The sequence below is a fragment of the Sporobolomyces koalae genome, assembly GCF_050403365.1.
Source record: "Sporobolomyces koalae JCM15063 DNA, S_koalae_JCM15063T_v1_ctg39, whole genome shotgun sequence".
NCBI classification, from domain to species: Eukaryota; Fungi; Basidiomycota; class Microbotryomycetes; order Sporidiobolales; family Sporidiobolaceae; genus Sporobolomyces; species Sporobolomyces koalae.
The window spans coordinates 21,310-44,584 of record NW_027481732.1 but is presented as its reverse complement, the minus strand read 5'-3'; the positions used below and the strand labels follow the sequence as shown (position 1 = coordinate 44,584).

General features: G+C 54.0%; 8 protein-coding genes across 8 annotated transcripts; 4 read left to right on the top strand and 4 right to left on the bottom strand.

The window, feature by feature from the left end:
• Positions 1-237: 237 nt before the first annotated feature.
• Positions 238-3,449, bottom strand: POP1 (ribonuclease P/MRP protein subunit POP1; the record flags this gene model as incomplete). The annotated part of the gene is made up of 13 exons (XM_076680498.1): positions 238-322; positions 417-553; positions 633-1,469; positions 1,531-1,699; positions 1,765-1,853; positions 1,923-2,283; positions 2,347-2,522; positions 2,586-2,662; positions 2,724-2,829; positions 2,906-3,020; positions 3,088-3,137; positions 3,199-3,245; positions 3,311-3,449. The coding sequence occupies 13 exons, from the start codon at positions 3,447-3,449 to the stop codon at positions 238-240; spliced, it is 2,388 nt and encodes a 795-aa protein (XP_076532347.1).
• A 100-nt stretch (positions 3,450-3,549) lies between these two features.
• On the top strand, positions 3,550-6,000 carry JCM15063_006400 (uncharacterized protein; the record flags this gene model as incomplete). The annotated part of the gene is made up of 3 exons (XM_076680497.1): positions 3,550-3,814; positions 3,880-4,047; positions 4,124-6,000. The coding sequence occupies 3 exons, from the start codon at positions 3,550-3,552 to the stop codon at positions 5,998-6,000; spliced, it is 2,310 nt and encodes a 769-aa protein (XP_076532346.1).
• A 185-nt stretch (positions 6,001-6,185) lies between these two features.
• JCM15063_006399 (uncharacterized protein) lies at positions 6,186-11,929 on the bottom strand (the record flags this gene model as incomplete). The annotated part of the gene is made up of 19 exons (XM_076680496.1): positions 6,186-6,379; positions 6,465-6,560; positions 6,628-6,865; positions 6,928-7,043; positions 7,109-7,235; positions 7,302-7,474; positions 7,548-7,689; positions 7,754-7,910; positions 7,964-8,382; positions 8,442-8,880; positions 8,943-9,032; positions 9,098-9,251; positions 9,312-9,713; positions 9,770-9,915; positions 9,974-10,299; positions 10,359-10,724; positions 10,789-11,181; positions 11,249-11,386; positions 11,450-11,929. The coding sequence occupies 19 exons, from the start codon at positions 11,927-11,929 to the stop codon at positions 6,186-6,188; spliced, it is 4,596 nt and encodes a 1,531-aa protein (XP_076532345.1).
• An 815-nt stretch (positions 11,930-12,744) lies between these two features.
• JCM15063_006398 (uncharacterized protein) lies at positions 12,745-13,585 on the bottom strand (the record flags this gene model as incomplete). The annotated part of the gene is made up of 5 exons (XM_076680495.1): positions 12,745-12,749; positions 12,817-12,871; positions 12,935-13,010; positions 13,075-13,194; positions 13,539-13,585. The coding sequence occupies 5 exons, from the start codon at positions 13,583-13,585 to the stop codon at positions 12,745-12,747; spliced, it is 303 nt and encodes a 100-aa protein (XP_076532344.1).
• An 808-nt stretch (positions 13,586-14,393) lies between these two features.
• On the top strand, positions 14,394-14,809 carry JCM15063_006397 (uncharacterized protein; the record flags this gene model as incomplete). The annotated part of the gene is made up of 3 exons (XM_076680494.1): positions 14,394-14,515; positions 14,605-14,735; positions 14,805-14,809. The coding sequence occupies 3 exons, from the start codon at positions 14,394-14,396 to the stop codon at positions 14,807-14,809; spliced, it is 258 nt and encodes an 85-aa protein (XP_076532343.1).
• Positions 14,810-15,322: 513 nt separating this feature from the next.
• On the bottom strand, positions 15,323-16,527 carry AIM2 (the record flags this gene model as incomplete). The annotated part of the gene is made up of 6 exons (XM_076680493.1): positions 15,323-15,505; positions 15,601-15,720; positions 15,797-16,088; positions 16,202-16,259; positions 16,359-16,410; positions 16,492-16,527. The coding sequence occupies 6 exons, from the start codon at positions 16,525-16,527 to the stop codon at positions 15,323-15,325; spliced, it is 741 nt and encodes a 246-aa protein (XP_076532342.1).
• Positions 16,528-16,833: 306 nt separating this feature from the next.
• Positions 16,834-18,925, top strand: ALG12 (dolichyl-P-Man:Man(7)GlcNAc(2)-PP-dolichol alpha-1,6-mannosyltransferase; the record flags this gene model as incomplete). The annotated part of the gene is made up of 8 exons (XM_076680492.1): positions 16,834-16,986; positions 17,050-17,188; positions 17,261-17,434; positions 17,501-17,728; positions 17,801-17,916; positions 17,978-18,213; positions 18,291-18,442; positions 18,531-18,925. 8 exons carry the CDS (start codon positions 16,834-16,836, stop codon positions 18,923-18,925), a joined length of 1,593 nt encoding a protein of 530 aa, XP_076532341.1.
• A 2,115-nt stretch (positions 18,926-21,040) lies between these two features.
• JCM15063_006394 (uncharacterized protein) lies at positions 21,041-23,221 on the top strand (the record flags this gene model as incomplete). Its single annotated transcript, XM_076680491.1, has 4 exons — positions 21,041-21,402; positions 21,473-22,265; positions 22,331-23,061; positions 23,146-23,221. The coding sequence occupies 4 exons, from the start codon at positions 21,041-21,043 to the stop codon at positions 23,219-23,221; spliced, it is 1,962 nt and encodes a 653-aa protein (XP_076532340.1).
• Positions 23,222-23,275: the final 54 nt, after the last annotated feature.

The following is a 23,275-nucleotide window of genomic DNA, read 5'->3' as shown; positions in this document are numbered from 1 at the left end:
AGCTTGAACTTGCTTGTGCCGCTCAAAAGCGAGAACTTGGATCTTCCTGAGTCCTCGCTGTCTCGTATTGTGTAACGGTCTCGATTCTTGCGAAATGCCTTGACAGCGTCGGGAGACCAGGACGATCCCGATCGCCAAGTCTCACTATACTGGATTGACTCCCCTCTGGAGTCAACTTTCGATGTTCCTGTCCCGATCGACGCTTCTCCAACAGGATCAGAAAGCAAAGGAGGGTTCTCATTGCATCAAGCTGAGAGTTGCGGTCCTGTACGTTGCACCATCTCGGTTCCTGAATGCGACTAGATTGCGAGGTGGTCGAGAGCTATTGAAAGAGAACAGTGGCCGTGCCATCAGAATTCGCCCGAATGCTCGCATCGTCGAAAAAAGGGAAAGTGGTTTGGTAAGCACGAACTCACCTTGAATCTCGTAGAACCATTTCGAGGTATTTGCAGAACGAAACGACTGCCACTCCGTACCCTTCTCCTCGAGCGAGCGAGAACGTTCCAGTTGTGATCCTCCCAATCACAGAAGCAACCGAGGATTTGTCGCAGAGCTGAAGGTCATCGCGAGAAAGAAAGTATGAGCTCGAGACTGCAACAAGCTTGCAGCGTAGCTTAGAACGTTGAACGTACGTCTTCGGCTCCCTCGCCTTCTCCAGACGCGAGCACGACATACTTTCTCTTAGAATGCTCAACCTTTTCCCGAACTGTGTCAAGGTTCTCGCGTTTGATCTCGTACACGAGCCCTAGATCCTCTGGAACTCCCCTCTGACACGGTTGTATACGTACCCGGACGAGCGCATGGCTGAGCATGTCATCACCCTCTGGGTTCCTGTTCCCTTTCTGGGCGTCGATCCAGTTTCTCGCGAGATCACTCTCAAGGCGATCAAGCGACCCAGGTGTCCCTCGATTCGGCGGCGTTGAGACCGTTCGAGTCTTGCCGATCGACGTGACGAGAGACGAGGCGAGGTTGTAAGGTACGATGAATGGAGTGAGATCGCGAGTTTTGGTTTTACTCGTGCCTGATTCATAGTCGTCGCAATGTCTTTTCAGCAAAGCAGGGAAGTCGACGTTCCATGGACTGTCGGTTCCGAGTTTGTCATAGTTGGGTCGTTTCGCAGGTGGTCGTCTGTCCCAATAGCCCTGCTCGTCAACTTGTCTTCGTTTCTCGTGTTCGGCATACGCCAAAGTGGTTGGGTAATCTTGTGGAAAGGTTGCAAGTCCTGCTTCGAACGTTGACAGCGCTCGTTCACGCAGACCGGCAACTCGAGGGGATGAGTAAACGAGCGAAGTCCAGAATGGCATTGACCAGCCAGACGGGATCGTGAGAGTGATGGAAGCAGTAGGTTGAGACACAGATACCAATTTCGAATTGGTAGGAACAGCTGGGGCAAGAGTGCGTTGCGAGACGAGGATCGGAATCCGGTTGTCGTGAGCAAGAGGTCGAAGACGTGTTCCTGGAATCAAATTCTGCTCAGGAAAGCTATGTTTCAGCGCTCGTGTCTCTACAATGGATATCGCTTAGACGTACTTCTGCTCGTCTGGCATCTAGGTCTTTCTTCTTGTATTTTGGCGTTGCGAGCTTGTCTCGATGATTTGGGTTCCAAAACAGTGGGACCTCTGCGATCCGAGCAGAGGGAATGATCGGATCATGAGCGGCCGCTGGATCGACACTTGACTTTGATCGCACAGGAGGAAATCTGAGATGGTCAGGTAGGGGAGATCAGCAGATTGTCATCTCCATATCGCACGAGATTGTCCTTACGATAGACGGGGGTCATATACTTCAAAACCGATAATCATGCCTTCAGGTACGCTGCCTGGACCAGCAGCGGGATCGAGCTTGTGCCATACCTTTCGACGTGCCAGAATCTGGTCAGATTCTGAGGAAAGACAAGTTCCGTCTATGTTCTCGCGACTTACTGATCTAGTTTCTGCATCGGTACCTTTGATCGGTTTCAAAGTTGCTTTGACAACCTCGAGAGCTTTGTTCCCCGTAATTTCAAACGTGACAAACTCTTCCGAATGCATCGTAATGAGGGGTCGCGATTTCGTTCCCCGAGCGCTTTCGAAAGCTTGAACGGTTTGTCTCGCCACACTTGGATGTACACGAACCAGAAGTACCCGTTTGCGGGAATTCTCGTCAGGTGGGCTTGAGGTCGTCGAAGAGGCCAATGATGAAAGTGGTCGCCAGATGAACGTCGCAGGGCCAATCAGACCACGCGGGTACGTTTCGAGGGGGTCGTAGATGTTGGTTGTACACTCTCGCGCGCCAGAAGAGTATCTATGATCAAGACGATAAGCAAGGATCCGGAGACGCAGTGAAGTAAAATGCCTTTCAACTCACCGTTTCGATGTTGGCGAGATTTGCGCAGGATCGCACACCTTGTCGAGAAGTGTCTGCAAGCGAGATTTGGTGCCGGCGAGCTCGAAGTACTGGTGATAGCTCGCATCGTGAACCATTGCTCCATGGAATGCGGCCCGGTATGAAGAGCGGTAAGCTTTCTCTGTTGGTTTCTCAGCCTAGTAAGGTTCGGACATTGAGTTGAGCGGGATTCTTCAGAATGGGGCAAGAGAAGAGCTCACGAGTCTGTAACCCCAAATGTCGATCATGTGCATCCTCTTGGCATGCCAGACGTGCGTCCCGAGCCAAAGTTTTGTCCCTAAGAGCGCATGCGATCCATCTTCAATATGAGTCAGGGTGTAGAGAACAGGCTGACTCACGTTGTCGAGCGGCAAACATGCGCGCTTTGAGTCCAGGTCGAACGCGTCGATGTCGTCCGAGCATCTTTCGCGACACCTTTTTCGGTTTGGCTGCATCTTTCGGAACCTAAATCGATCTCAGGATATACAAGATTAGATCTTGTCTAACTCGGATATGAACCAGGTGCGCAAAGTCGACTTGCTTCGGCTTTCGCTCGTTCCCTAAGGCGTAATGGCAGTCGACGGATATTGTGACTCGCTGCTCGTCGTCTCAAATGCCGCGGCAGCGACTGAAACGCCCGTTGAGTTCCCGCTTCCCTGTGAAATAGAAAGGGGGTCAGCCACGAGGTCATGCGCGCAAAAGATGACAGAAAGGAGGGTGAACTTTGCCGTCTTCATCGAGCGTTGCATGGCTGTGATCTCGAATGCTCGCGCCTGTAGGCGATCCGTGATCAGTTCTTCAGCCTCGTATATTTCATAGGCTGTATATGCCTACCTGAGCAAACTTCTCGACTTCGATCGTGGGCGGCATGTTGGTGTTGCCTGATCCGGGGTTCAAGTGATGAGCTTTTTGTATCGGTCATGGAGGAATGAGCTAACGAGCTGACCACTCTGTGCAGATCCACCTGGCCGGTGGTACGCTTGGTCGGTATTCGGCTGGACTGGAATTGATCGCTGTTCCTTGACTCGCTGCCGCTTCTTGTCTGCCCCGGCCACTGCGACATCAGAAGGTCTCTTGGAGGACATGCCCCGTGGTTTGAAGGATAGAGCGATGTAGTTGGGCGTAGGGAAGACAATGTTGAAGGAGAATTAATCTTGATCTTGAACTCTTCACCGCGCGCCAACAATGTCGCAGGTCGACTATGACGAGCTCAATCTGATCTACAAGCACCTGCCTGAACCTACACCGCTGTTCAAACTTGACAAGGATGCTGTATTCTCAGCGCATGCAGATCTGCGACGCAAGGAACGCGCTCTCGACGCTTCAGGACGTCCACGAACACGCAAGACTATTACTGGTGGAGGCAAACACTACAGTGGCCAATCTCTTGACCAGCTCGAACCGATAAACCTCGACGCGCAAGGGCTTTGCTGCGACGCCGTCGCAAAAGGTTTCAACCCGCATCCGTTCTGTGTCTCGTGCCAGAACCATGTCCTGACAGGGTCATGACCACAGGCAAGGTCCTGGTCTGCCGCATCGCGAGGCACCCGGTCAGGACCGCTTCCGTTCAGTTTGTCGTCGAAGATTCGAATGGGGCCGTAGCAAACGTTCAGCTCTTCCACGTACCCGCGAGGTTCTCCCTTCTCGACCTCGAAGATCTCTTCCCTATGGGCGCATGTTTCGGTCAGTCTAGGCTACTCACGCGCTGCTGCGAGCCCGGGACCGCAAATCTGAGAATCTCCCTTGTGTCGATTGATAGCCATCAAGGAACCCTTCTTCCGTTCGAATCGTGAGGGTCACTACATTCGCATCGAATCCCCATCCGATTTCGTCCGACTGTATCCAGGATCCGCGCTTCTCAAAGCCCTGCCTACCTCTTTCAGTTCAACTCATCGATTGTTCGGCAAACCCGTTGATGAGCTGAGAAAGATTGGCAACACCGCGTTCAAGGAATCGCGATTACACGTCGCGAGAGAAGCATACACTTGGGCCATCTCGATCTCGCCTTCGCTTTCACCAAGTTCCGACCCTGACGCAAAAACTTTGAAAGCTACTTTGCTGTCGAACCTCGCCGCCACGAAGATCAAACTCTCGTTGCCTACCGGAGCGAAACGAGCTTGTCTCGAAGCTCTAAGTCTCTTCCCACCTTCAGTATACACCTCACCAGCTTCATCCCTCGAACGTAAGATTCTGTTCCGACTTGCGCTTTCGCACTACGCGCTCGAAAACTTCGAAGAGTCCGAAACGATCCTGTCTCGCCTCGTTTCATCGGCAACCGTTCCAGACAAGGACAGTGACAAGTCCTTGAAACGCGCACGCGCTCGATTGGTCGAACAGCGTGAGGGCAAGTTTGCGATCCGTAAGATCTTTGATCAGGCTTCAGACTCGCATTCACTCGAGATCGACATTGCCAACTACGTTGCTCACGACGCGATCGAAATCAAGGACGTTCCAGGGAAGGGGAAAGGACTCGTTGCGAAACGAGACCTCAAACGAGGAGAATTGTTACTCGTGTACAAACCGATCGTCTGGGCCGGTGCGGTTGGTCCTGAGCGCGTCTGGACGGAAAAAGAGGAACCGAATCCGAAGAAAAAGATGACATCGCAATCGCAATTCGACAGACAAACTCAGTACCTCGTCGGTCTCAATTTGTGGACTCGAGCAGAAGATCCCTGGACGGTGAACGAAGCAACTGCCGAGCTTGCGTGGAAAGCTGCTGAAGAGGAAGAAGGCATCGAACAAGCTGTCGCTGCCATGTGGGCTGGAGATGAAATGGGTCGAACGACCGAGTCTGGATCGACAGCGAAAGACACGAGCCGACTCGAGGGAGTCGTTACGTTCAATGGGTTTCGCATTGAAGATCTCGCTTGTGCCTATACCGAAGATCGTCCCGATTCCGACTCTTTCAATTCCGGCTCAACCAAATCTAAACCGAAACCGCGCGTGGAGCGACCCATTTCTCCCCCGCTTGCGTTGTACCCACCTATCGTTTCGGCGCTCAATCACTCGTGTATCCCGAACGCGGCGTACACGTTCATATCAAACATCATCTTCCTGCGAGCACGAACCGATATCGTGGCAGGACAAGAACTCGTCGACTCTTATGTCGATTCGATGGCTTCGTTCGACGAGAGGCAGGAGAAACTCAAGAAGCACGGCTTCGTATGTCGCTGTGTACTGTGTGAGGAGGAGAGATCGGTAGGCCCCGAAGTACGCAAAATACGAGCAAGGGGCGGCGAGATTGTCGAAAAGACTTGTTCGCCGAAGGAGCTGATGCAATTTCGAAAAACGCTCGAAGCGACTTGGGGACCTCGACCACCATCATCCGGGGTCGTCACATATCGACCGATGCTGTACAAGGTGATCAGATGCCTCACGCAGTATTTCGCGTTGGGACCAAAACCCGACTTGAAGCGAGCGATCAAAAATGGGAAGGAAGGACTCAGAGCGCTCGGAGTTGTGGTCGAGGAGAGTCAGGACGGGAACAAGCTCAAACTCGTGGTACCACCTGTCATCGGCGGTGTCGACTGCTTCGGGTCGATGCTGCTCATCAGCAAGATGTACAACAAGACGGGAGAACCAGTGAAAGCAGCGTATGTTTGCTCTCGCCTGGTCCGCCATTACTTGGACTTTTGAGCTCATCATCCCTCTCGTTTGTATTCTCTTCTTTCTGCAGCGCTTGGAATGCGCTGGCCACGGATGTTGCGGACGCTATCGAGGGGAAAGGGGTTCATGAGATACTTTTCGAGGACATCACAGCGATGATGGGTGAGATACTCGAGGGACATTAGGTCGGGAACAGCACACGTTAAATTGACAGTCTACTTTGATCGACTAGCTTGAGCGCTGCCATGCGCTGCCTTTGCCTTGTCATACAGCTCATCGAAACTGCCCGTCTGTTCGCACATACGCCTGAATTCGCTGTTCTGGGTATCGAGAAGAGCATGAGGGGTATCGAACTCTGCAACTCGTCCTGCTCGCAAGACGAGGACTCGAGAATAGTCGACAATCGTTTCTGTATCGTAAATACATTGTCAGCAAGTCATAGTTAATTTTTGCCCAATCCAGAGGCTCCACGAGTCGTATGAAATTATCCTCACCGATACGGTGCGCGACGGTCAAGAGCGTGCATCCTTCGAATTCTTCTCGAATCGCTCGTTGCACTAGTTGATCAGACTCGTTGTCGAGTGATGCCGCTATTTTGCCGTGATTCGTATCAGAATGTGAGCTCATATCCAATGGAGTAGCTTGAAAGACACGCACTGGCTTCATCGAGGATGATGACCTTGCTGCGCCTGACAAGCGCTCGAGCCAGTCCGACAAGCTGTCTCTGCCCCTGCGAGAGGTTGCTGCCACCGCTCGAAACTGCGGAGTCGAGACCAACGTTATCGTGGTCTTTCAGGAACCCACTACGTTGCAGCGCTGACCGCAGAGTGGCGTCGTCTTCCTCATTCTCAGGGTCGAGATTCGATCGGAGTGTGCCTTGGAAGAGGACCGGATCCTGAATAGAACAGTATATCAGCTCTATTGTCTGTATCATCAGGGTGCGATAGAAGGGATTACTTGTGGAACAAGAGTAAGGCGCGAACGAAGGTCGGAAAGGTTCGTGTCGCTGAGACGACGACCATCGACCGTGATGGTACCGTTCGAAGGTATGATGAAGCGCATCAGTGCAAGAGCTGCCATTCGTACAAGGCGTCAGGTTGTCGGATCCGCCGCGTGAAGAAAGCGTCGGCGAGCTTACAGAGACTAGACTTTCCGCATCCACTTTCTCCGACGATACCGATCTTCTCCCCTGGTTCGACGCGGAACGAGAGCTCGTGCAACACGTCATTGCTATTCTCGGCGTAACGAGCAGAGAAGCCGTCGAACTGCAGAGAGCAAGCGGTCAATAAGCGACCTGATGCAAGGGATTTCAATGGAAAGACTCGACTGACTTCGATCGCGCCATCGTGGGGCCAACTTGCAGGCGGTTGCTTCTTGTCCGAGTCTGCTTCCTCCCAGGGAATCTCCGTGCTGTACTGGATGATTCGCTGTACCGAATTGAGCGACAGCTCGTTGCGGTTGACGGAGCGGACCACGTAGAGGATGCGAGAAGTGAACTCGAGCCCTGGTTTTGTCACCAGGCGTCAGTCTAGCTCTTCGTCTCAACAAGTGAGTGGAGCGAGCGAGAATTGAAGAACCTGTCGAGATCAAGAAACCCGTCACTCCTGAGGAGAGTCCCGAAGACAGGCACAGCAATCCGACAATGAAGGAGACGGTTGCTCCGACCATGTCCGATCTCTCTTCAAGCCATCTATCCAATCCTTCGCCGTAGAGTTGGACCTACAACAAGCAGCAGAAGTGTCAGCTAAAACTCCCATTCTAACGATGGTGTGAGACAGGATACTTGATTGTAACGATCAGTCTGGGTCTTGTAGCGCGAGACGAAGTACTCGACTCGATCGAATGCACGAATAGTGACAATTCCTGCCGTTGCATCTCCGAGAGTCGAAAACAGTGGACTCCGAGCTGCAGCGATTTCCTTCCGAGTCGCCAGTGCATTTCTGTATAAGCAGGTTAGCAGCCGTCTCCAGATAATGAATTGATCTAAACTGACCGAACGTAGAGCTTGCCGATGCAGAAAAAGATGAAGGCGATGACAGCAGCCGGAAGAAGAAAGACGGGCAGAATCGTGCAGATCACGATCGCGACGAAAAGCACCTGCACGCTGTAATCAAAGACGGGCTGGAGGTTGTCAACTTGCTCGGTGTCCGTGATTTCAAGGTCTTTCGTGTGGCGATTGATGGCGTTTCCGAGCGGCGTGCGGTCCCACCAGCGGAACGGTGCAGAAAACATTGAGCGTGTGAGATCTGTGTAGAGTACCCTCGATGCGCGAATACCTCCTGCGATGAGCGCGAGGTACATGGCAGTAAGCGAAGCGGCCGAGATGACTTGAATAGCTGCATAGATGCTGAAGTATTTCGCCGCGTGCGAATCTCTTGTTGGCGCGTTGACCCATTGGCCGATCCACCAGCCCTGCGCGATATCGACAGTCAATCTCTACTATCGGCAGTGTGAGCGTAGCCCGGACTCACTTGAGCGAGCATGAAAACGTGCGCAACGAGGTTGACGACGACGTAGCTGGTCCAGAACATCCACCCGCCCATGGCCGTAAAGTATTGCCGGTACACTTGCCACGAGATTTGACTGCCACTTCCCGAGCTATCTCCTTCGTTGGCATGATGATCACCGGACCCATGCTTGACATGATGGTCCTGTCTGTTGCTCCTATTGCTGCGGTTGCTCCGAATCGATGAGCCAGAGTTTGATCGGTTCATGGCGCTGCCTCCTGCTGACAGATCGCGAGAAGGGGGAGCAGCATCGACCACTTTGCCATTGCGCAGGTTGACAACGAGCGAGCAGGATTCTAGTCGGCGCACGCAGAGCTTGACAAAGTGAGTGACGAGAACGACCGTGCGGCCTTCGAGCAGCGGGCCATTCAGGCAATGCTCAATCACATGCGACACGGCGCCTCTGTTTGCTTGCGAAATCAGTGTCTCCCGAAGCATAAGTGAACAAGCACGCGACAAACTTACGAGTCGAGTGCGCTCAGGACGTCGTCGAGCAAAACGAGCTGGGAGCGAGCATACACTGCTCGCGCGAGGCAAATTCGCTGCTTTTGTCCGCTGAAGAGCACACGCTGAAGCTTCAGACCCGGTCGCTTACTCCCGATCGTAAAGAAAGTGCTCACCCAGACAGAGACAAGCCTTTCTCTCCGCAGCGCGTGTCGTCCCCATCTGTCAAATTCTCAATGTCGTTCTCAAGAGCGCACGCGAAGACGACATCGTTGTATCTCTGCTCGTCGTATTCTTCGCCGAAAAGAATGTTGTTTCTGATGGAAGTATCTGCACAGGCCGTCGGAAATGAGTGAAGACCGCCGTCTGAAGCATGAGTTACGAGCTCACCTTGCAGCCAGGGACTTTGAGCCGCGTACGAGGTCTTGATGCGGCTGCCGTTCTCCGAGTTGATCTTGACCGTACCACTGCGAACATTAAGCTCGCCGAGGAGAGCGAGCAGGAGGGCACTCTTGCCACTCCCTACATCGCCAGCGATGATAGTTGTAGATCCATTAGGGATGGAGAGCTCCTTGATTTGCAGGGTGAACCCTGACGATCCATAGCGCGAAAAGCGGAAGCTTGCATCCGAGATCTTGATCGACAAGTTCGCCTCGTCGCGGTTCGTTTCCTTCGACGAGGAAAATGTCACTGGCTGATCGTCGAGCTGTTCAGTCTCTTGGATGAAGCTGTTGATGCGCCCAAGGGAGACATTCGCGCGCATGAAGGCGGATAGGAGCCGAGTCGCGGAAACTGTGGCTTCCGAGATCAGCATCTGCGAGCAGAGCATATTACTGAGAACAACTTACTGACTGCTTCTCGCAAAAGACTGAACAAGGACATGGCCGTGAAAGCAGTCGATGCCGTGAGAGACTCTTTCTGAACGAACACATAGCAGCCGAACGTCGCAAGCGTAACCGAGGCTGGAATTCCCGTCGACAGGAACATCATGCCGCTGCGGATCGTCAAGCTATTAGCGGATGCGAAAGGCGGAGGAGCAGTTCGATGCTTACGAGTAAATCTTGGCTCGCTTGGTGATCTTGCTTAGTTCGAGAGATCGAGCCGCCGAAATGCGCTTGATCGAAGGCTTCTCCCAGGCGAACATCTTCAGAATTCGGATCGAGTTGAGCAATTCTTGCACCAAGGTGACGCGTTTGTCGGTAGCCTTCATAATTTCTTCCTGAACGCCACCATACTTCTTTGACACGATGCTTGATACTGGAGCGAACGCGATGATGACTCCAAGGGCGACAAAGGCTGACCAGCCGAGGAGGAAGTACAGGAAGATGAGCGAAACCAACAGCTTGGGCACAATGCCAAACAGTTCGAGCGCAGGGGTCTGTCCAGAGAGGAAAGTCAGCTTCTGCGCCCTACAAGCTTAGTTGATGGGATACGCACAAGAGAAGAGGTGATCACATCGACATCCGTTCCGACGAGGTTGTTCACCCTTCCGACCGCTTCTCCACCTCCGGCCGAGCCAGATGACTTGGCGTGGTCTGTCTTGTCTTTTCCATTGCCGTTCGAACTTTGTCCTTCGTGATCGTCACTCTTGCTCCCGCCTCCTCCTGCCTTGACTTGCATAAGTTTCTCAAACACGGCAACCCCGAGAAGCGCTCGAAGACGCAGTCCGAGCTGCGCAAGGCGGTATAGAGCGCTCTGATAGCAGATGGACGTGGCGATCGGAGAGACAAAGATGCCGACGACGAAAAGGTAGGGAGACAAGCCAGCTGGCGGCGCTTGCGATGATTGGACATAGCGTAAGAGCTGATCGAAGTCCGGGTCGGACGAGGTCAGGTGCATACTATCCAGGATGCAGGAAGGCACTCACGAGATTCATGGAAAGCGGTGACAAGAATACAAACACGATCCATGCGCTAGCGAACAGGAGAATCTCGAGTACTTCCATCCTGTATCGCCACAAGAAGCACCAGGTGGTGCCAGTCGAAGGCGAGCGAGACTGTTCATGACGATTTTCTTGTTTCTCGATTGTCTCTTCGGGCCCTTGCCAGCGGAACTCCTCCAGCACCAGGCGAGAGTGCAATACGTCGGGCAGCGGCGGTACGAATTGCTTGAATTCGCAGTCTTCTTCGGATTTAGCAGTCGAGAAGTACCGGCGCAGCCGGCGGGAGGTCAGAACGAAATAGCGGATCATGCGCCCCTCGAGAAATGAGAAGAAGAGGCGCGAGAGCAGCGATGCCGTTTGTGCCGGGTTGGGAGGCAGCTGCACAAATTGATGAGCGTGAGCTGTTTATATGTTGGACGCCGAATATGTATTCGGGGGAACACACCTTGTTCGACCTTGCTACGAAACGAGGTGGAGTGAGCAGCAGGATTGTGCACAAGGCAAGGGCGAGACCCGCTTGAGTCATCCCAAGTCTGGTGAAAAGAGTGAGCGTAGGATGCTCGACGTAGACGAACGGTAGAAGCTGCACGGCAGGCAGTATAGGTCAGCTTGTGCTCAGTCAGGAGTATCAGACTCTGTAACTCACTTCGACGACAAAAGTCAGGAGGGCGAGTCCGGCTCCGAGCACGAGCTGCTGATTTCGTACGATTTGGTGGAGCCTTTCGTCAAGCAGTCGGACCAGGCTCGACAAGACGAGGTAGATCGCCGTTGCGAGAACTCCTCCTTCGAACACTCTCTGCCATTTTTCTTCTCCTGCTTGCAGCCGAGTGACGCTGATCGTCACGAGCGCAATCGCTGTGATGATATGCAGCGCTTCGAGCAAGAGTTCATAGCCTGTCGCTGGTACTTCGAGATCCCGAGTACCTCCTTGGTGTCGTCCGGCTTCTTCATGAGCGATGAGTGGCTCCGATTCTTCGTGCGAAGCCGCTTGTGGCTCCTGCTTGGGTCTCGCGCGTCGGATGTGTCGCCATGCTGTTTGTGTTGCGGCTCCTGCCAAGTTGAAACCGAGCAGAACGAAGGGCGAGGCGGCGAGCGCTGGGTGCACACGGCGCGGACCATCAATCATTGATGGTGGTGCGCTGAAGATCAGCATCACGTAGGCGTTTGGCCAATGAAGGAGGAGCCGAAGGATGGCGCGTCGATCATCGCTTCATGCGGGGTGTCGAAAAACCGACAGGGGTTAGGCATGCTAAACTTACATCGTATTGGCCACGACCCGCTCGAGCTTTACCTTGGCTACCGTCGACCCGGTCGCGCGATAACCACCATCCCGATACAAACACTGATCTCGAAGGCTCATGGAGAACCTCCTTTGTCTGGGCGAGATACGGGATTGCTTTTGCTCTCATTCGTCGTTACTCTGCCAGGCGGTTCCCCTTTCAATATGGCTTTGCACTGTTAAGGGTGACTCCATACTATGACTGTGTACGGTAAGACGAGCTGGTGGTTATCGACGAGCAATGCACCGAGGAAGAGGCAAAAGTCGAGCTCGGGCGATGCTCCTGACCTGGGATTGCTATGCTCGAGTCCTTGCGGCTGTAGGACCTAAAAGCTGACCAACTTAGAGCGGACATCGGAGCGCACCCCCGAGCGACAGCATCTGTAGACTTGGACAGCGAGAGCACAAAGATCCGAGCGTCAAAATCCTAAGGGAGATCCTACATGCGGCTTTGGCCGCTGCTCCCGTGCTGTATCGCACGTAAGTTTCGTCTCGCGTATACCTCGGCGCATTCTGATGCAGCGATATCTCTCGAACCAGAAGGACGAAAACAAGCCTGACGGCGACAGAAGACTGAAACTGCTTTATTTACTCATCATATAAGACAAAAGTCGTGCATTCTACCCATGGTGCTAGTGCGAGAGAGAGATCGACGGAGGTGCTTAGTCTGCGAAAGGGCAAGCATAACGCGTCAGCAATGGAAGACTACAGAAGCTTCGAGCAATATGGCTCACTCTTGGCAGACTCCTTGTAGCCGGAAGCCTTGGCAGAGTGCGACTCCTCGTCGGCCTATCGAGGTGGGAAAGAACCGGTCAGCTGAGAAGGGAACAGGGTTGAACGTGCAAGACGTACCTTGTCACCGAGAGCAGAGATACCAGCCGAAGCACGGTCGGTGAGCGAGGCGTTGGTGTTGCCCTTGGCAATCTCCCTTGATGCGCGAAGACAGTTCATCAGCGACGACCGCAAAAAGCGGGGCGAAATTGCCTGCTCACTTGTTGGATTCCTTCGAGGAGGCCGAGGTGTACTCCTGGACGGTCTCGGAAACGTAGTTGACAGCGTCAGAGACGGTGTTCTTGATCGAGTCGACGGTCGAGGTGGAGGTGGTGGAGGCCCTGCAAGACACATAATGAATGAGATGAGATCGAAAGGAACTGCGCCGAAGCAAGTACGGATCTCGAAAGCTACTCACATTGTGTTTAAAGTAAATGGGTTTAGGTTGAGTGGGAGAAGTGATGTGCTAAGTTGCGTTGGAAGTGAGGGAAGAGGAGAAGAGAGCCAGCGAGGGAGGAATCGCCTCGGCATCGCAGGCCGTCCCCCCACTTGCGCCTACGTGTCGATTCCGGTTGACGTCAGCATACATTTTCTCGTCGGGGTGGAATCGGGCGAGACCAAACCCAAACAGGCAAACACGCAGGCGACGCGCAAGGCTGGACACGGTGTGTTCGCCGAAGCGTACCGGTCAAACACCGTCAAAGGTCGTGCAAGGTTAAGCTCGGGCGGCATTCACCTTCTTCATGACCGCCCAACGGATTGCCTACATTCTGTCTAGAGGTACGATCGAGCAAAGCACACTTGCGTTGAATGGCTGGCATCCTAGTCTGAGACGCCCGCAAGAGAGCATGGCCGGATCGAGCTCAGATCTCCGGAGATCACGTAGTGGACGACGTTACTTTTCACAATGCCCGTACGAGTGCAACAATCTCAGAGCGATAGGAGAGGCACAAAGGGATCAACAGGAAGCATGAGCGCGCGACGAATGCGCAACCATGGCACCAAATTTCGCCAGAATCGCCCAAATATCATGTCGACGCCGCCTAACTAGGCCCTGGACGAAACTCTGGCACATAGATGCGGCAACGAGCCGCTGACTCTGCATCAGGAAGACATGCTTGGTCTTGGTACGAAATGAGCGCCTGAACGAGCCTACTACTGTAACTCGCTCTCGAGGTTTGCCTGGGGTTGAGCGTGAAACCTCAAACAGCAGAGTGACGACGCAGCGCAGCTCAGCGCTACATAAAGCCTAGACTGCAGCTTGTGTCGCAGCAAACTTCCCCCACGAGAGAATTCGGCTGCGGGGAAGTGATGTCACGACTCACGCAAGCGGTGCTCGCGTTTGGGTCATGTGTCCTCTCTCTCTCTCTTCTCTTTCCCTCCTCCTTTCCCATCACTCGCGCTTCTTTCACAAGACACTCTCGTGAGTCTTTCACCAGCAGCATCCTCGTTTTCCAGCATTGAGCAGTCACTCACTCGACGTTTTCCCCGCATCGTCTTTGTCGCTGCTTGAACAGACACCCACTCTTCCTACTTTACAATGGCCTCTACCACTGCTTCCTCGACCACCGAGTCGATCACCAACACCATCTCGGACGCTGCCAACTACGTCAAGGAGTCGGTTGCCGGCGCTTCTGCCGAATCGAAGAAGGAGGGCAACAAGTGCGTGTCGCTTCCATCCACGCACCCTGTTGACCGCTCCAGGATAAGTAGTACAATATGCTGACCGGCATCCAACTTTCCTCTTTTAGGGAGATTGCCAAGGGCCACACCAACGCCTCGCTCACCGACCGCGCCTCCGCCGGTATCTCTGCTCTCGGCAACAAGGCTGACGAGGAGAAGGCCAACACCAAGGCCGAGGGATACAAGACTTCTGCCAAGAGTGAGCAATCTTCAAGTCTACTGTCTGTGCTAGCAACTGACGGTCATACTTCTTGTCCGTTTCCACCAGACTAAATCTGCTGGTCCCCTACCATGACTCTTCTCGACTCGTTCATTAATTACCATCTGAACGATGTTCGAAGGAGAGAAGAACGATTACCCCCCAAACTCTCTTCGTAGTACATTTGTTACCCGCACGCTTGTCGATGCAAACCAAGGCAGTATCCAAACATTCCATGCAGAGGAAGCTTCGTGTCTCGAGAGAGTCTGCCGGTGCTTAAATGTCACCGATTGGCATCCGTGTCAAGGGCTTTCAACTGTTAGCCAAATGAATGATCTGCAGGCTTACAATTGAAAATAATCCGCGCCCGTTTGAGCTGACTGCCAGGGTTGAGCTACTCGCGAGTTCTTCTGACGCTCGCGCAAGTACCGTCTCTAGTACAGAAGCAAGCACGCGCTTCTCGTACGGGGCAAACACCGCTTGAGTTTCACGATCAATAATATTTACTGGCACTCCTACTACTCGATCAAGACCCGGAAGCAATCGTCACCAGGCCACAATAGAGAGAGACTATTGAACCTCTTTGTTCAAAGGTGTGCTTTGAGGTGCTTGACCGAGTTCTCGAAGCAGTCGTCGGCAGACTTGCGTTGCTTGGGGTCATTCGGGTCTCCGCGGATCGCGAATCCGTGACCACCTTCGTACGAGATGAACGTGAACGCCTTGTTGTCCTTGAGGATCTCGGCAGCCTGCTCCTGCTTCTCCTTGTTGAACTAGAGAACCGGTAATGGAAACCGTCGAGATTACGAGTTAGGAGACCTCTTTTTTTGCGTAATTTCCCCGCACACGCAAGTCGAAACAGACGTACCATGACATCTTCAGTGGCGGTGTTGAACAGGAAGGGCGTCGACTTCTTGTTGAGCGCTTCAATGTCGGCCGGGACCTCGAGGAAGGAAGGGTGGGCCGTAATACCGACGTCGAGCGAGCCCTGGAAAAATGACGCATAGAGGGTTAACCCACATCTCCAGATATAACAGAGAGCACAGCCAAGATTCAGGGCTCACGTCGAGCACTTTGTCGACGGCGATACGTCCACCGTAGCAGTACGAGACGCAAGCGAATCGCTTGACGCCGTCAGCCTTGAGCGCTTCTTGCACCTTGTCGACGAGGGGCCTCGCGACGTCTCGCGGCGAATGGATCTCGAGCCATTTCGGGAGATCGAACTCGCCCTTCTTGAAGCCCTCCAAGGATGCGGGATCGCCCTTAAGGTAATCGACCACGTACGTCGCGAACCCGTTCGCGGCGAAAGAGTCGGCCTGAAGGAGACCGTTCGGCATCGTGTCGACACCAAAGATGCTGCGGGGAAGAACATCGAGAGAAGACCGCGGGTGCGCAAGGTGGGGAACAGTAGCGATACTCGGAGTGAGTCGAATGCGCCTGGCAGTGAGCGAGACTGAGACGCGACTGACTCGGTAAAGAAGAGGAGAGCCTTGGACTTGTCATAGTCGCCCTTGGGAAGCGAGACGTCTACGGAAACGAGATCGAGGATCGGATCAGTTCGGCGAACGGTCGAGCGAGAAAAGCGAACCAGCGCGGGCCAACTAGGCTCGTGGAAAATGAACGTACAGGTGCGAACGCCGCCAACCTCTTGGATCGAGCCGGAAGGCTCTCCTTCGTGCTACAGGACGATTCCCCGAGGCCGCCAGTGGAGGTCGATCGGTCAGGTCCAGCTGTAGGACCCGAGGCGAGAGGGACTTACGATGAAGCCTTGAGCGCAGCAGGGACCGAGAGACATGGTGATATTAGTTTCGGGAGGGGTAAGCGAGGGGGAAGGAGGAGGAAAGTGAAAAGCGGAGGCAGACAGATCCACGCCGGCCGCGGGCAAGTGTTCATGCATGTTGACGTCGTTTCCTTATTTTCTCGCCGAATTTTCAGCCTGAAATTTTCCCTCATTTACGGGAGACAATACCGTAGCAAGAATACTTAGCAGCACAAGGAAGTTCGCTCCGAAATTGCCGGAGGAATAGGACCTCCTGTTTACAACAGGAATCGGGTCAGTGGCAGGTGCTGCCCGTCATCGCGTCTTCGGCTCGCACATTCGATGGACCGAGATCACCTCGCTGAGCTCCTGCTGGTCCTGAGCCCGGCAGCAGCAGTCTTTACCGCGCCGTTTACAAAGGTCGAAGAATCGTTTACGCTGCACGCTGCGCGCGACTTGCTGCTACACGGCGTGTCACGCGACACGATAGCTCAGGTGAGCCAGTAAACGTCGTCTCGAGCTGCTAGACTGAATGCTGACGTGTCGACTCCATTGCAGTATGATCACGTCGAGTTTCCTGGAGCGGTACCGCGTACTTTCGTTGGACCAGCCCTGCTCGCAGGCGCCTCGTATCCCTGGGTCAAGCTTGCCAGCATGCTAGGACTCTTGCACGATGGACTCGACGTACAGATCCTGAGTGAGCACGATCCTATGCCTCAGTCCACCGACGTATTGTTGGCTGACCGACGCTCTACTGTTCGGTGCATAGTCCGCCTCGTCCTCGCGTTCGTGTCGTCTCTGTCGCTCATCTTCCTGTCACGTCGGGTGAGGTCTGCTTTCGGAGGTCGCCTCGCGCGTTACTTCCTCGCGATCACCGCTTCACAATTCCACCTCTCGTTCTGGACCTCGCGCACTGTGCCCAACATGATCGCATTCCCAATCGGTACGCCTCACTCAAATTGATTCGTCTTAGGGCTTGCAAGCTAGAACTGTTGCATTCGCCGTACAGTACAAATCGCGATCGCGCTCCTGGTAGTACCACCCAGCGCCGTACCGTCAAAAGCCGCCAACAGACTAACCCTCTTCGCGTTCACCCTACTCACATTCGCAACTGTCGTACTCCGGTTGGAGCTCGCCGCGCTACTGGTACCACTCGCGCTCGAACAGCTTGTCAGAGGGACCATTGGCTTCCTCCCGCTCGTCCTGTGCGGGATTGGGTCAGCTCTCGCGAGTCTCGGTAAGCCCGCTCGTTCACTGACTTCTCTGTTTCACACACGAATTTTGAGCTGAACAAGGGTCGTATCCTCAGTCTTGACGGTCTTGGTCGACAGCTTCTTCTGGCAGCGACCGAGCGGAGAACTCTTTTGGCCCGAAGGCTCTAGCTTTTGGTTCAACGTCATTCAGGGCAAGGCATCAGAGTGGGGCGTAAGTAGGCTGAAGCTCCAGATGAATGGACAGAGGAGCTGATCTCTACCGGTCGTCGCAGACCTCGCCATTCTACACCTATTTCCTCCTGACCCTTCCGAAACTCCTTCTCCTGGCTCTACCGTTTGCCCTCTTGTCGCTCTTTGTCGACCGAAGAGCTCGACGTCTCTGCGTGCCCTCGCTCGTGTTTGTCGGACTCCTCAGTGCGCTCGAGCATAAGGAATGGAGGTTCATTGCGTACATTGTTCCCGCGCTCAACGTCTGCGCGGCGTCCGGCATCCATGCAGTAGGCGCTCTGTGAGTCTAGTCCCTCCCGAAATGGAAGAATACCGGAATAGGTCGTAACTGATTCGCTTCGAAAACCAACGCTTCAGGTTCGCCTCGAGAGCCCTCAGGAGGTACTGCTTGACTGCCGTCGTGCTGTCAAACCTCGTCTTCTTAGCCTTCGGGCTTGGAGCGAGTCGGGGCAATTATCCGGGTGGCATAGCGATTCGGAAATTGGAAGCCTTGGTCCACACCCGATCCGGTGAGCGTCTCTTCTCGTCATTTTCCACACGTATATCTTCACCTGAGCCTGATGCTGACGCTCTCGATATATTCTTTTCATGTGATAGGAGAAGTTGGTACCCTCAACGCGCACGTTTCTGCGCAAGCTGCGATGAACGGAGCTTCAAACTTTGTCCTACACGACGGTCAACTCGCTCCAACCCGTTCTTGGTACCTCTCCAAGTCAACAACAACAACAACAGACGACCCGAACCTAAAATTCAGTAAATCTGAATCTCGAGAACTCGATTCTCCAGTTGCTTTTGCCCGCGCGTCACCGGCGTTCGATTACTTGGTGGTCGACGCTACAGATTCGACGTACCCAGAAGTATGGGAACAAGACGCTCGTTGGCGAAAGGTAGATGAAGTCGAGGGTTTTGGCGGAATTGGCAAGTTTTGGAGAGGAGAAACCATGGGATTCAAAAAGAGCAAACAGGTGGCGATCATAGAGCGCGTACAGTAATAGAGCATCGGTTCCGCAAATACATCATTCTTGCTGGATCGTAGACTGCTGTCGGGATCAAGGACGCACGAGCGCTTGGTTGAATCGAGGCGGTTTGAGGGGGGAGAGGCTGTGCGAAACGGGCGGGCGAAATTCCCTCTGACGTCGATCAGCACGAACCTCTCGTTCGCTCTAGTCGCTCCGTAGTCTACCGCGGACCTTCTGAGGGGAGAGAGATTGGGAGCTGGGGGAAAACGATTCTGCTCTTGCTTCCCTTCTCTTCACACCACCTCTATCGGCCTCCTTCAAACATGGTCTTGGAGGTGTCGAATTATCTACGCTCGCAAGTTTCTCTCTCTCTCTTCACCGGCTTCACCCTTCACACACATACACGATCTCTCTCGGCGGTCTGTCCTCTACTCCTGGCTCTCGCACCCCTCCCCTCTTGTCGTCGCCCTGTTTTTCCTTGTCTGTCACCGTCGCTGACCGTCTTCCTCTCCCTGTCCTACCCACATACAGTGACTACCCTATGCCCATCGTCTCCTACCGCTGGGTCTAGCCTGGCTCTCGAGCCCCCGGGGGTGAGCTCGACCCCCTTCTCTCGCTCACCAGGCCTCACGCTTACATTTGGGCGTCTCTGCTGAGCACTGACATGTATTGCGGGCACGATAGCCGAGCATCGAGACGCAGGGGACCCACCGGACGACAGACTGCTGGCCCGATCTTACTTGTCGCGGCCGAGGGCGCCCTTTTCTTCAGGAATTTGGGTGGCCCGTGATGGAACTTAAGGTCCTTGCGATCTTTTGTGAAATACATCACTCAAGACAGACCACACGCTGAACAATGACCTGTCTTGAATGATGTATTTCACAAAAGTTCGCAAGGACCTTAAGTTCCATAACGGCATTCTCTCCAGAAAACACAGATCACACGCTGAACAATGACCTGTGTTTTCTTGAGAGAATGCATCCCTTTCGATCATGTAGAGGTGTTTGTCAGGGGCCGAACGTGGCCCTTTTGCGCACTGTTCGAGAGAAGTTGGCCTGGCTGCTCATCGAGACAACGAGTCTAATGCCGCCGGGTCTTTCGCAGGTTGCGCAATGCTCACTCGACTGGCGATATCCGACGCTGCCGATTGGCTAGCCAGCTTTCAGTCGTCATCCTGTACCATACAGTACGTCTCTATCGGATCAGCAAGAGGGAAGCGAATTTCATCGTGCCAAATTTAGGAAAGGATCAACGAATTCAAATTTCGTCTTTTCCCTGGTCCGTTTCGATATTCCGATACAGTACCTGCGGAAAGCGATCGTCGAACGCTGATCAGTGATCGTCAGGAAAGTAGACAATATAGCGCTGACCTGATTGGTCAAAGTGAGCCACACGACGATGGCAGAGACAGGATGTGCGCTATAGCCTCGAACGTTCGAACCGTTGATGGTAAACGCGGTGATAGACAACCTTGCCTCGTATTCGCACTATTCGCGCGGTCAGCTTGACCTTTGCCAGTGGCTCAACTGTGTTGGGCCAAGTAGAAACGTGCGAGGAGAGCGCTCGAGCGATGCGTCCGAGATTCGTCGCGATTCCGGTTCTCGACGGACGTGCTCGCCCGTTCAACTCTCAACCGTCAAGCCGAGATTTGCACTGAACTGGTACTCGAGCTTCGACAGTGACATTGGAGACCAAATTTCGCGCTAAAGAACAGCACTAGCGCTATGCCGAGCCGCGAGAATCAGTGGCGAGCGAAACCTCCGATCGGGACCTGCGAAAGTCTCTGCGAAGCCGAAGCCGTCACCTTCGAGCAGGTTCAGGATGAGTCTATCGGACTGGAGAGGATGTGAAATCAAAAGCGTGAATGCCTAACGCAGTTTCTGCGAACTCGAGCGAAATTCAGCAGGAGCCCGGTCGCGAGCCGGCGACGAAAGGGTGACGACGGAATTTGCTCGCGTTCGATTTTGAGTTTCAGTCGACACTTACGAGAAAAAAGTCCGAGATCACCTTTCCGATCTCAGTGTCCGGCCTCTCGCCTCTCCTGCTGCTTGATCGCTCTCTACTCTCTCCTACACGCTGTCTTCACCCTCTGTAACACGCACCTTTGTCCGCGCACGCCGATAGCCGGACCCCACTTGCATCATCGAAATGGTTTCTCGATCAACCCCCGCCTCGCCTTCGCCGGCTCCTTCCGAGGTGTACGACCTGCTCGCGATCGGATACGGCCCTTCGTCTGTCGCGATTGCGATCGCCCTGTCCGAGTTCAATGCCAACGCCGCCTCGCCCAACTCTGCCAGCCCGATCCAAGCCCCTCACTATGGAGCACTCGGAGGTCTCCAGCAAGCATGCGGCTATGATCGGCCCCGAACTCAGACTCAATCACCTCAGGAAGCATCCTCGACACCCTCGGCAGCTCCAAGACGCCCGATCAAGGCAGCGTTCATCGAGAAGCACGACGGTTTCAAATGGCATCCGGGAATGATGCTCGAAGGATCGAGGATGCAAATCTCGTCAGTACCGCTACGCATGACATCTTTTCACCATCTTTGACGACTGATCCATCGCCTGGCACTCCTGCAGGTTCCTGAAAGATCTTGCAACTCTTCGCAACCCGCAATCGCCTTACACTTTCCTTTCTTACCTCGCTTCATTCACCCCTTCCCGCCTCCTGTCGTTCATCTCGATCGGTACTTTCACTCCGACACGAAGGGAATTCTCCGATTACCTCCAGTGGTGCGCGGTCAAAGCCGAAGGAGAAATTCGGCAAGCAGGCGGCACGTTCGGATTCGGGGAAGAAGTGGTTGCGGTCGAAGCGTTGCAGCCTGACGAGGAGGGCTACAAGGTCTTGCGAGTTTCGTCTCGAAAGATCGCAAATGGCGAAGTCATTCACCGCTTTACCCGAAACTTGATCGTCTCTGCGGGTGGATCCGCCAAGATCCCACCACAACTGAAGACACGTGAGGTCTTCCAAAGCCATCGGGTTCTCCACACCTCGACTTTCCTCGATGACATCGATTCGACCCTTGCCGCGGCTCTTTCACCCTCGCGCGCCGCATCGGCTGGACCTATTCGCCTTGCTGTGGTGGGTGGAGGACAATCAGCCACTGAATGCTTCCTTGCCCTCCGCACAAAGTTGTCAGCGCTGCTCCCGTTGCTCAAGGCTCAGGGGCTCTTGAAGGAACGACCGCAAATCGACCTCCTCATTCGACGCGCTGCCCTCCGACCTACAGACGAAGGCGCGTTCTCGAACGAGGTGTTTGATCCGGCTATGAGCCACGCAATGTTTGGACTCGACAATGACAAGCGCAAGGTCGTCCTCGACGAGGCCAAGAGCACTAACTACTCGATCGTGAATCCTGTCACTCTCGCAGCCGTGAGTTTCTTCTTGCGACATGCCTTCAATAGCGTTATGTACTAAGTTGACTCGATTGATTGCAGGTTTACGACGAGATGTACGCGCAAAAGGTCGAGGAAGACATTGCCGAGCGGAATAAGGACGAGAGCGCTCTGCTCCTTGATCCGAAACTCACCATTCTGCCATACACGACTCTTCTATCTGCCACAGTCACCGAATCTTCGACTATCGATCTTGAACTCCGCAACACGATCAAGGAGGAGACCCGCAACGTCGTGTACGACGCTATCGTCTGCGGTACCGGTTATGATCGTCAAGCCTATCGCAACATCTTGTTCCCGACATCCCGCGTCGAGCTCGATCAAGACGCTGCGAACACTGTTCCGCTCGCCAAACTGTTTTCGGACGCGGAAGAGTCTATGTCGATGCCTACCATTCCCCAACTACCCCTCGACGTGGACTTGTCGGCATCGTCATTCAAGCGCCGGCTTTCCGACGACTTCACGAGTCCTTCCTCGACTGCAACACGTTCAGCTTCGGTCGCTTCGTCCGTCGACTATGCCGATTCGATCAGGCGCCACAACGAAACGTCGTCGTCGACTCCTTTGACCTCACCCTCGATCGCATCGACTCCGTCATCGTCTCTTGAACGCGAGAAGAGGGCTGCCGCCACCGCCTCGCCCGATTTCGTCGTTGGCGAGAACTACCGTCTACAAGTTCCGAGCAAGACGCAGACATCGGTCGATTTCAAACCGACCATCTGGTTGCAGGGCAGTTGTGAAAAGTCGCACGGAATCAGTGACTCGCTCCTCAGGTAAGCTTTGCTTCTTCTTCGTCTCTTCTTTCTCGGTCGTTCCGCACTCGAGCATGTCTGATCGTGTTGTATTTGTGCGAACAGTGTCCTTGCTGTCCGTAGTGGAGAAGTCGTTTCTGCCTTCCTTCGAGAGGGTTGGTTCGACGCGCGATCTGAGTAGACCTTTCGACTTCTTTCTCTTCCATAGAAGAAACTCTCGTGTCTCGGACCGCAA